The sequence below is a fragment of the Anabas testudineus genome, chromosome 14, assembly GCF_900324465.2.
Source record: "Anabas testudineus chromosome 14, fAnaTes1.2, whole genome shotgun sequence".
Classification (NCBI taxonomy): Eukaryota; Metazoa; Chordata; class Actinopteri; order Anabantiformes; family Anabantidae; genus Anabas; species Anabas testudineus.
The window spans coordinates 254,510-267,098 of NC_046623.1; the positions used below are offsets into that span (position 1 = coordinate 254,510).

Genomic DNA, 12,589 nt, shown 5'->3' on the forward strand with positions numbered 1-12,589 from the left:
TGCAGACCATTTACCATTTATATGTGCTTGTGTGTGACGTTCCAACTGGTTTGTGGCTGCTGAATTTAAAGACTGAAGACCTGGATCTCATTCAAAGTTTCAAACCGTAAGTGTTAACATTTTAATGTGTTGTTTACTGGGTTACCTTACTGAATGTAGCCACATTAGCTGCACAGTATTGCTGCTCAGCTAATGTGGCTAACATTAGCTTATCTCCTACTCTGAAGCAGGAGATACTTTTGGATGGATGATTAGGGTTAGGGATAGAGGATGTCCCAGAGATATCGAGTGAAACTTAAAGATATATGTATAGGAGGTTGGATAGTGTAAGTAGCATGTTAACCTAACATTCTTGCAACATAGTGCAGATAAGCTTTTTCATACTACAGACTGTGAAGTTACCCTGACATTTTGTCAGTTTTCTCTCAAGCTTTTGTTTTTACTTCAGCACCAAGTTAGTTACTCACTAGGATAGTGCAATCTTTATTTTGAAAAATACTAATAATAAACAACAGTTGTTTCCTGTACAGGACATCACACCACATTTACCTGAAACAATGGAGATTACCTCAGGCATTCTTGCTGTCAATTTTGATAGCTTTCCTTCCTAAAGACCCCTTCCACTCTGTACAAATATCCTATTTTACAAAGCACCTGGAGACCATCACATGGCTTCCACCATGCTTGACAAAGGTAATAAGCACAGTTCTAGCGTCTTTTCACGTTTTGCATCTCACATATGTTCTTCTGTTTGATTCGAAGGCCTTAAACTTAGACTCATCTGTAGGCAACACCTTCCAGTCTTTCAGTCTTTCTAATGCCTGTGCTCTTTGCCCATCTCACTCTATTGATTATATTGGCCAGTCTGAGATATGGCTTTTTCCTGGCAATTCTGCCATAAAGTCCAGCATCCTCAAAGCAAACAAATATAATAAAGCAATAGACTGACCGGTCTCTATTGAAATCCTTTCTTTCTGGCTATTAGTACCTATTGGAATCTGTAAACAAACAACTGCTGATGTTCTGATACTAAACTAACCCAAACAATGCCATGCTCCCTTGATTTCTCCATTAGTACAACTGTTCTTAACTGTGCAACACAAGTGCAAAAGGGTTTTCTCATAATCAATTAGCCTTATAAAATAATCAAGTTAAATTAGCAGCCATACCAGGAGATAGATGCAAATGATCAGTTCTTGCAATTGCTAATTATAGGCCTCTATGCAAAAATATAGATCATTCATCTGACTCATTTCTTATGTTCTGTAATATATGACATTTTAAACTATTGATTCAATAAATGGTGTTTTACAGAGTTAGACCAAAAACTGTCATTACTAACTCACATTTTTTCTCCTTTTAAGTATGTGAAGATTCTGACATAGAAGAGGATCCTGAAGGCAGTTTAACCTCCAACAACATTTTGTTTACAATTTTATTTCTTGTGTGCAGGTACATCATGTGTTAATTACTTTTATCTTGATAAAAATTGTCTATAATCTCTGCTGGTAACATATTGTTTTGTTTAATCTTTTACTAATCTTGAGAGTCCCCTGTTCACGCTGTATTACAAGCTGGAGACCACCTCTTAAAAGACTCACTGTAATTCTGTAAGTTTTATATTGCTATATTTTTCATCAACAACAACTTTTTAATTTACAGGTGGTGTTTACTGTAGCTCTTGTACTTTGTGACACATTCAGAACAAAATAAATATAAATTAGTTTAGATACTAAACTAACATAAAGAATGCATGTAGTCCATTAGTCATTATTCACTCATTATTTAGTGAAGCACACATTAAGTATTAAAAGATACCAACCAGTAATTTGCATGTGTCCCATATTACAGAGCGTATGTGGGTACACGCTTACGCAAAGAGGTATGGGATGAAATCTCATTTGCATTCCAAGAGACACACCATGAAATAGCTCTTTCTTTCAGATGGCTTGAGGCACACATTTCAAACAGGCCAGTGGAGGCGATCTACACAATTTAGTTGCATGAAAATTTACAGACACATTCGTGGGACAACCAGAACCAGTATTCTGCATATTGAAAAGCAGTATTGTTTTACAGTTTTAAGATTTGAGTGCAAAGTGGAAGTTGCGGAAGAGTTCTTCATATTTGTTGTTATCCGATGATTGCCGTTGTCGATTAGTTGGTCAGCTCATATCACAGGTGAGCATGAAGGCAAGGCAATGCAGCCGCTTGCAAAATGTCGGAGAGTGCAGATCAACCAGTAGTAGGAAGTAGCAAGTCATCCAGCACATGGTTGCATTTTATATTAAACGCAACAAGCACACGAAGAAAAAAAGAAAAAAGAAAAACACACGGATGAAAGTGAAACGGCACGGCAAGAAAAAATTGTATATCTTCTAACTAAAAATGTTATAGTTTAATCAAGTGCTATTGTGTAAAATGTTTCTTTGGTAACTTCAGGACATTCACACTAAATCTAAGCTCAAATTAAAATGGTGGAAAGTCAAAAACAAGCAAAGCAAATAATATCAGCAGTAACATGTTACATTTTTTAGTAACTGTTGTGGTTTTCAGTGTGTGATTCTTATGCCTTTTTGCACCAATGAATATATTTTCCTTTCTTTTTAATCAAGCCTGGTAGCTTTCTGCATATCTTTAGAACTGAACAAAATTTGTTTTGTTTTTTTTGTTTGTTTTTACAAAAAATCGTAAAAACAATGCTGCATTATATTTTAAATTGTTTTTTTTAAGAATTGTGGTCAACTTGCCATCTGCAATTATTAAAAACAAAAAGATTCACACAAATTGCCTCACCTTGCTTGCTCATGTTTGTTTTTTTGTTTATTTCTGTTTTTGCTTCTGAAAGAAACAAATTAGCATAAGTGAATTTATTCAGAAATCCCCTGTGCACTCCTCAACAAGCAGCCACTATAACTGATGCCATCCTGAGTATTTTTGGTTACATACCTGTGGCCAATGTCTATGGTGGAAGATGAAGGATTCAAAAAAATTATTACCAACTTCAACCCAGGATAGTGCCTTTACATGACTGGAAGTTAATGTCTGTCTGCCGTACCACCATGCCACTTGAAGACAGACACCTTAACCAAAATTGGAGTGATTGGAAGAAGTAGCTGTCAAATGTGAAATCCCCTTTCAGAAAAATACTGCAGTAATGACAATGGTGTGAGCATTGTGGCTGCTGCAAAATTACTAGAGGAGAAACATGGGCGAACCAGTATACGCTTCACTAGCCACACCTTGCAGTTGGTGATTAATGCTGCTTTAAAGAATACAGCTATTGTGGAGTACCTCCAAATAAGTGAAGAGATGTTGAGTTGGCTGCTTTTTTCCAGCTGCGTAACCCAAATGTGCTTGCAGTTATCTCAAACTGATATCCACACGTCCCTCAGGATTTTCTGGTAGACCACAGAATTCATGGTATTAGTGTGATGGTGTGGGGATAGTCTGGGCTCCATCAATTATGTCAATAATTGACAGACTGCTATAATTGATGGAGCCCCAGACAACCCTCAGATCGTAACACTACAACCACTACATTTGACTGTTGGTACAGTATGTTTTTTTAATAATGCTGTGTTCGTCTTATGTCACACATTGCGTCATGCACAACTTCCAAAAAGTTCAACTTCTGTCTCATCAGTGCATATAATATTTTGCCCAAACTATTATGTGACTGAGAGAGAGAAGGATAAGGCTAATCAAGATGTTTTTTTGGCAAATGACGTTCACCTTGGAACTCCCCCATGGGTGCCATTTTTGCCCAGTCTCTTTCTTATTTCTAAATCATGAAACTTAACTGAGTGAGGCCTGCAGCTCAATATTGTTTTGAGTTCTTTTAAGAACTCCTGGTAAGTCATCATGTACTTTAAGAGCAATTTTGGTAGGCCCTCCACTCCTGAGAAAGTTCAACCTTTCTCCATTTGTGGATAATGGTTTTAATTGTGGTTTGCAGGTGTTCCAAGGCCTTAGAGATGGCATTTGAATCATTTTCAGACTTGACAATGACAAAGCCACCAATAGACTCACTATTACCATCACACATTTAGAAACCGTCTGTTCACCTCTCTATGACTAACAAAAGTTGTTAGTCGTTCACTGGCTGAGCGCAGTGGACAGGAGGGGTTGTAGACCTGAATGGTTGAGTTGAAGTAAGTTGGAGCTGTAGAGTTAACCACTCTGTAGGCAAGAGACTGAGCTTTGAACTAAATCCTTGCAGCAACAGGAAGCCAATGCAGAGATCTGAAGAGTGGTGTGACATGACACCTTTTTGGCTGATTGTACTAAGTAACAGATGTTGAATGGGTAGACTGAGACAACGGCAGTTGACGACAGAAACACTGTGAGAGCTGACCCTAAGCAAGCAAGATGAATAGCAAGGCCAGGCTGGAATTTGCCAAAAAGTAAAAGAATAAACCTCAAAGATTCTGGGACAAATAATAACCTTTACTAAAATGATGGAAAGGCAAAGGTTTAGAAGAAAGACTATATCTTCTCATGACCCCAAACATACAAGCTCATCTGTGAAAAACTGTGGAGGTATCATCATGGCTTGGGCTTGCATAGCTTTTTTGTGACATGCTCATTATTTTTCACTGATGATGTAACGCATGATAGCGGGAGCAAAATTTACTTAAAAGTCTACGAAAACATTTTGTCTGCCAATTTAAAGAAATATAAGACAACCAAACTGAGAGAGATCTGGGGAATCTGGAGGCAGTAATCCAGCAATGATGCCTTCACTACTCCCTCCCAACTTCTGAATTATGACTCCCCTTCTCTAAACTTTTCCTGAGTATTTATCCGATACTGTTTATTACAGTATATGACTTGCCCCTTCTCTGCCTATCAGAATATTTAATTTACACAACCTCTTGTTCCGGAAACTTTGTTTATCTTTGGTATCCATCCTAACCTTTCCAATCTATTAGCAAAGTCACATTGGTCACAGAGGTCATCGTGACTGTGACAGTCCACTGTTCTTCATGGCATCCTTCAACACACACGTTCCTCACATGCATATTGGAACACATCATAACCTAAGTGTGCATATCTGTACTTTCTGTTAGTGTAGTATATAGTGCCTATAAAAAGTATTAAGTAAAATTAAGTAAATCAATCATAGTCAGTAAAATTGGTGACTTTGACAAATGAATATCAGAAAAATACCTAATTAATGTCAATATGAAAACAGGTTTCTACAAAGTAATGTCAATTAAATAAAAATAAGTAAGGTGAAATAATTGTTTGCATTAATATTTAACTCTTTCTCTTGCACTAATGCATGGCTCACTCCTCTTGACTGTGGGTTTAAGTACTGGTAGGCATTAAAAAAAAATTAAAAGATTTTCACACTCAGAAACAGTCTTATGAGATTGGATATGGTACCCTTGCCTAACATCAGTTCATAATTTTGTTGTGTGCACGTATATTAGCTAGCTAATAAGTTAACTAGCAAATGTTGAGTAGCAGTTGTAGGAAATTTTGGTAGTCACAGCAAGTGTTTTTAAAAGTCTGTGTGTTTTCTTTTTTTTGTGTGTGTAGGATAACAGTGAAGGCCTGGACACCAGCAGGCAACTGGCAGCTGGCCTCAGATTCCTGGCTGATAAAATTGAATCGGGGATGCTGGAAGCCCATTCCACTCACTTGAAGAGAGACTTTATCATGAACAGACTGCCACCATACGACCAGCAGCTGCTCATACCATGTGCGTTTGTCTATGGACATTTGTATGTGTTTAAACATGTGCACATCAATATAATTTACATGTCCATTTGTTTGTCTCAAAGCTGAGAAGATTCCTGTCTTGGAAGATATGGTGTGTTTGAGAAGTAAAGACCACATCGTCATAACAGTGGAGACAAGCCAAGACAGAGCGGTAAGTAGGGGTTGACGTGGCACCTGATCTCCATGATCTCACTTTTGATTAAATACATGAATTAGAAATGTGCCTATTTTACTCTAACACCACTGCCTCCCTCAGAAAGGTTACTGTTATAGTCCTCATTGCATTACTGGACTGGTTATAGCAATTCACAAGCAAGAATGATGTGGAGAGAGACTTGCATCAGGACTTTTCCTTGAGATCTAAAAATCCTGTTTAAGGAGTGGATGATATAGACTGAAAAGTATATCAGAAATGTTTTACAGGATTTTATGGTATGGCCAAACAATATGTTTCTTAAGGACATTTAGATTTGAGCCCTGGACCAGATCTGGGAGGAGATACAAATTAAACTCCTGAGTACCATCTTAAGTTGCTGCAATATAATTTTAACAAAATGGACTAATCTGCCACATATTTTTTTACACTTTTGGGGGTGCTTTTGGATTCAGCCCTTTGTAGGCTGATAATATTTATTTCCAATAAACAATTTGGCATTGTTTAGTTCCTCATTTCAATATAAATATCCAGCATGATTTTTTTGAGACTGACATTAAAGGTGGGTTTTTTATTTTTTTTTATTTTTTATTGTAATCAGTGACAGTGAAATTTTTTTAATTCTTGGTGGTTCTACTACCACAGCTTTCATATGTCTATATGATCCTAGACTTTATGGGTTCTTTATCCGAAAAAGTGTATTTTATGTAGGCAAGAGGAACTGGGAATCAAACCACTAACCCTGGGGTTTGCATACTGCTAAAATTAAATCTAAAACACAATCTAACCCTAACCAAAGTTTTTTTTTTTTTTCTGTGTGTGTGTGTGTGTGTGTGTGTGTGTGTGTGTGTGTGTGTGTGTGTGTGTGTGTGTGCGTGCGCGTGCGTGCCTGTCTGTCTGTCTGTCTGTCTGTTTGTTTAAGGATGAGTCCACAGAGATGATGGTCTTTGTCTTGCATTCACTGAAGAACCAAAGGGAGAGCCACATGATGGGTGGAGTGTGTGTTGAAAAGGAAGACCATGATGTATCCAGGGTATGCTGTTAACACTCCTGTTCTTCTTGCTGACCTGCCTATTGTGATTTATTCACTGTTTACCCTTATATGGGCAAGGGACCATAGTAACTTGTGTGTTATTAAATGCGTCACCAAATGAATAGTAAGACTGTACCGTGATGTCTTAAAGTGATGATAAAAAGGTTTCAGAATTGTTCTAGATACCTGTTAAAGCTATTAATGAGTTATTGCACAAGTGTTTCATGGCTCACGGTAGACTCATTTGAATTGGACTAGACCAATCTTTGATATTTCCGTGATATTTGTTACCAGTACTAATATCAGAAAGAACACATTTGTAGAAATAAGGTATTTTGCACATTTTTATGAAAGTCACAAAAGTAATTTTTTCAGTATCCTCCAATAATGGTCTAGGGTTCAAATGTTCAAGTTTCTTGTATTTCAATGAGTTCCTTATGAAGGGTTAAGGTTTTACCACATTAACATGCTGTTCACTGACCATGGACCATTCATTAATGCAACAAGGTCATAGCTGCATTTAACACAGTGCCTTCATTAAAAAGAGAGATTGTCTCTCCTGTGTAGAACCTTCTGATTCTCAAATGGTTTGTTTCTAAAGAGGGCGATCACTTTAAGTAGTCATTCCGTGAAATAATTTTTGTTAGGTAATATTGTGTACGGTTAGTGTACTCATAAGGCAATGCAACCACAACGGGGCACAATCTAGTGTCAACTTGTGCCAGTCCCAAGTCTGGATAAATGCAAAGGACTGTGTCAGCAAGGGCCGATGCAATGTAAAACATTTGCCATAAAATTAATCTCTAGAGCTGCCTTCTTCCACTTGAGGTATATTGCTAAAATTGAGAGCATCCTGTCTCAAAGTGATGCTGTAAAATTAGTCTATGCATTTATAACTTCTAGACTGGACTATTGCAATTTACTGTTAATAGGATGTCCCAATAACTGCTTGAAAAGCCTCTAATTATCCAAAATGCTGGAGCCAGAGTTCTGACTGGAATTAGCAAGAGAGATCATATTCTGCCTATATTAGATTTCTCCCTGTGGCTCCCTGTGAACTCCAGCTCCAACATCTTAAAGACCTTATAGTTTCATATTTTCCCAGCAGAACACCATTTTAGAGTGCATTTCTACTTGTGGTTCATAGAGTTTGCAGATGTAGAATGCTATCCTCTACTATGGAACAAGGGCCCAGTTCAGGTTCGGGAGGCAGCCATGACTTGCCACCCTTACATGCCCCTAGATGTTGTTTTAATATGACACATAATGTATGTGTAAATATGTTTTGTACTCAATGACCCCAGATGTTAAAATCCAGTAATATGCTTTTGTCTATGCAGGGGCTGAAGTTCCCTCTGTCCCACCTCCAGGCCCTGCAGCAGCTCCAGCAGGCAGAGAAGCTGGCTGTGGCCCAGCTCCAGCTGCCCACTGAGGAGGCTAAGTGCAAGCTAGTTGTAGCTCTCTGGAGTGAGAGTCTACTGGATGTGGTATAGCACACAGGACACTGTGACACAATGTCACTGAAGATGTCCACATATGTTGAGTTTCTGAAATACTATTGTGCTTGTTTTTCTTCCACCACCTGAATAAACCTGCCACAGTACCAGCAGTGCCATGTGCCTTTTGTCCCCAAATCGGTGTTATTATTTGTTGTTGTTATTGTTCATGGTATTGATTACTGATTACATTACAGTACAGCTATTCCATTTAGATTGATAGAGTCAATAGACCCACTTAGCATACAGTATTGTTTTTTTACTTTTTGGCATATCTGTCACATTTAAATGGATTAGCACAAACAAATAGATTTAATTCTAACTATTAAATACAAAATACAGTTTTTAAAAAGTAGGGGAAAATTGAGTTCAAGTAGGACTCCTAAGTCAGGATTTAGAGTACATCATATTACAGAAATATGGCTGGTTAGTGTAGTGTTAAGATCACTGCCTTCCATTTGGGAGACTAGGGTTTGAATCCCAGCTGTGGCCTGCCCTCTAAGGGGTCCTTATGCAAGACCTCCTTACGCTTACCCTGCCTACCCTTGTAAGTCGCTTTGGATAAAAGCGTCAACCAAATGACTAAATGTAAGTTTAGAAACAAGTCACTAATGATCTCTTAGCATCAGACCACAGATGTCTTTCCATACTTATCTTCAATGAGTGAAACATGCCATTAGGGTTAAAGGAACAGCACTAGGCTGGTTTAAATCTTTTCCATCAGATAGATTACAATTTCTTCATGTTACCAATAAATCTTTCATGCACACAAAAGTTAGTTACACAGGGTTTTGCTTGGACCTATTCATTTTCTGACATGCAGTGGTAGCTCTTAAATGGATAGATGAGAGCATAGGAGATGAGAGAAGCGAGGAGGAGCTCAGTGTATCATTATAGGTTTCCTAACAGACTAATCTATGGCGGCATAATGTGCTCCCAAACCTGTAGAAGGCAGAAAAGTGAAAATAAAAGATTCATAAACCAGTGAAAAACAAGTAGACAGAAACAATAAAAGGAGTAACAAATATGATATGAAGTAAAATGTGCTCTGATCTTCATCTAAGTCACAACAATAGAAAAACACTGCTTAAAATAATACTACACAAACATATGTTTTCATGTTTCAAATGCTGTGGCATGACCTTAAGAGAGCCATTCACACCAGACATCCCAAGAATATTGCTACACTGAAATAGTTCTGTGAAGAGGAGTAGTCCAAAATTACTCCAGATCATTGTGCAGGTCTGATCTGCAACTACAGGAAACGTTTGGTTGAGGTTATTTCTGCCAAAGGAGGGTCAACCAGTTATTAGGTCCAAAGGTTCACACACTTTTCACCGTGCACTGTGAATGTTTACATGTTACATTCAATAAAAACATGAAAATTCAATTCAATTTTACTTGTATAGCCGAAATTTACAACAGAAGTTATCTCAAGGCACTTTAAAGTGTAAGGTTTAAGACCTTACAGAAAATAATTATACAAAAAATTATAGAGAAAACCCAACAATCCCATTTGAGCAAGCTTTAGGCAACAGTGGAGAGGAAAAACTCCCTTTAGAGGAAGAAACCTCCAGCAGAACCAGGCTCATAGTGGGCGGCCATCTGCCTCGACCGGTTGGGGTGAGTGGAAAGAGAAGAGAGAAAAGAACAGCAGGCAAGAAAGACAACAACAAGTATCAAGAACATTGGGCAGATGAACTGGATTCTGGAGATGTACAGCTCCAGGCCGAGGATACCTGCAGAAAAGTACAGAGAGAGGGAGACAGAGAGGAGGAAACACAACTAAAAGAGAGAGAAGACACAAAGTTAATGACATGCAATGGTGGTATTTGCATTGATACAGGAGAAAGGAGAGAGGAGAGGAGCTCAGTTTATCAGTAGAGGTCCCCCACCAGACTAAGCTATATCAGCATAACTAAGAGATGGTTCAGAGTCACCTGATCCATCTCTAACTATAAGCTTTATAAAAAAGGAAAGTTTTAAGTCTAGTCTTAAATGTAGAGAGGGTGTCTGCCTACCGAACCTGAACTGGGAGCTGGTTCCACAGGAGAGGGGCTTGGTAGCTAAAGGCTCTGCCTCCCATTCTACATTTGGAAACTCTAGGAACCTGCAGTCTGAGAACGGAGAGTTCTGCTTGGAAGATATGGAACTATGAGGTCTTTGAGATAAGATGGAGCCTGATTATTAAGGGATTTATAAGTGAGGAGAAGAATTTTAAATTCAATTCTGGATTTAACAGGGAGCCAATGGAGAAAACCTAACGTTGGAGAAATATGATCTCTCTTGCCAATTCCAGTCAGAACTCTGGCTGCAGCATTTTGGATTAACTGGAGGCTCTTTAATGAGTTATTGGGACATCCCATTAATAAGGAATTACAATAGTCCACTCTAGAAGTAACAAATGGATGGACTAGTTTTTCAGCATCACTGTGGGACAGGATGTGCCTAATTTTAACATGTTTCTCAGGTGAAAAAAGGCAGTTCTAGAGATTTCTTTGATGTATGAAGTGAAGGAGATATCCTGATCAAAGATAACTCCGAGATTTCTTACAGTATTACTTGAGGCCAGAACTAAGTCATCAATGGTGAGAATGTGATTAGACATAGTGTCTCTGAGATTTTTAGGCCCAAACAGTATAACCTCTGTCTTGGATTTAGGAGAAGGAAATTGGAGGACATCCAGGTCTTTATGTCTTTTAAGCATTCTTGAAGTTTGACTAATTGATTAGTTTCTCCTGGTTTCATAGATAAATATAGCTGGGTATCATCTGCATAACAATGGAAATTTATAGAGTGTTTCCTAATAATATTGCCTAAAGGGGACATATATAAAGTGAAAAGAATCGGTCCAAGCACAGATCCCTGTGGAACTCCATAGCTCACTTTGCTGTGCATGGAAGACTCATCATTAACGTGTACAAACTGAAATCTATCTGATAGATATGATTTAAACCACTCTAGTGCTGTTCCTTTGATTCCAATGACATGTTCCAGTCTGTGTAATAAAATGTTGTGATCTATAGTGTTGAATGCAGCACTAAGATCTAACATGACGAGTATAGAGAGTAGTCCATTGTCTGATGCCAATAGAAGATCATTAATAACCTTTACCAGTGCTGTTTCTGTACTATGATGTACTCTAAATCCTGCCTTGAAATCTTCATACAAGTTATTGTTACGCAGGTGGTCGTACAATTGCTTAGAAACTACCTTTTCAAGGATTTTAGAGATAAAGGGCAGATTGGGTATTGGTCTATAATTCGCTAAGACCCCTGAGTCCAGAGTAGGCTTTTTGAGCAGGGGCTTGACTACAGCAACCTTAAAAGCCTGTGGTACGTAGCCTATTTGTAAAGATAGATTGATCTGATCTAATATGGACGTGCTGATCAAAGGTAAGACATCCTTGAGGAGTCTAGTCGGGATGGGATCTAAGAGACATGTTGATGGTTTAGAGGAATTAATTACTGAAATTAATTCAGAATGATCTACGGGGAGGAAGCAGTCTAAGTACAAGCGTGGATCTAGAGTTGTTGTACATTCCATGCTATATGCAGGGAGGATCTGATCAATTTTTTCTCTAATAGTTATGATTTTATTTGTAAAGAAATTCATGAAGTCATTGCTGCTGAGAGTTGAGGGAATACTAGGCTCAACAGAGCTATGACTCTTTGTCAACCTGGCTACAGTGCTGAAAAGAAATCTGGGGTTGTTCTTATTTGCCTCTATTTTTTATATATATTATTAAACTATCTTTCCAGGCTAGGCAACATTCTATATATCTAAATTGGTGGAACGCCACCTCCTTTCTAACTTACGTGATTTCTGCTTTAAGCTACGGATTTGTGAATTGTATCATGGAGTTAACTTCCTCTGACAACTGAAAAACACTGCATGAGCGCAGACCAAACAAATCAAACCGACAAACCAAAAACAGAACAGTGCCTCACAGACAAACCAACAAACAAACAGACTAACTGACTGACCAGATTGTGGAGGAGTAGTGTGCTGCATGAATGAAATCAGGGTGACAAACCAGCAATGAGCAGAGGACGGACGGGAGCTATTATAAAGTGGAGGGATGCACAGGTGAACTGAATGAGTCAATTAGTCCGGTGAATGAGAGTGGAGAGTAGAGGAAGTCCATATATGGGCGTGTGGCAGGAGAGTGAGACA

General features: G+C 38.3%; 1 protein-coding gene across 1 annotated transcript; it reads left to right on the forward strand.

Moving 5' to 3' along the window:
• The first annotated feature begins 1,517 nt into the window (after positions 1–1,517).
• LOC113169056 (ribosomal oxygenase 2-like) lies at positions 1,518–8,520 on the forward strand. Its single transcript, XM_026370188.1, has 5 exons — positions 1,518–1,610; positions 5,548–5,710; positions 5,793–5,881; positions 6,807–6,917; positions 8,258–8,520. The coding sequence occupies exons 2-5, from the start codon at positions 5,626–5,628 to the stop codon at positions 8,408–8,410; spliced, it is 438 nt and encodes a 145-aa protein (XP_026225973.1). The 5' UTR covers positions 1,518–1,610; positions 5,548–5,625; the 3' UTR covers positions 8,411–8,520.
• Positions 8,521–12,589: the final 4,069 nt, after the last annotated feature.

Bases quoted from the DNA above. Each gene is read 5' to 3' on its own strand.
- LOC113169056 (XM_026370188.1), top strand. From the start codon at position 5,626: ATGCTGGAAGCCCATTCCACTCACTTGAAGAGAGACTTTATCATGAAC. The intron at 5,882-6,806 runs GTAAGTAGGGGT...TGTTTGTTTAAG, and splicing joins AGACAAGCCAAGACAGAGCG to GATGAGTCCACAGAGATGAT. The intron at 6,918-8,257 runs GTATGCTGTTAA...TTGTCTATGCAG, and splicing joins AAGACCATGATGTATCCAGG to GGGCTGAAGTTCCCTCTGTC.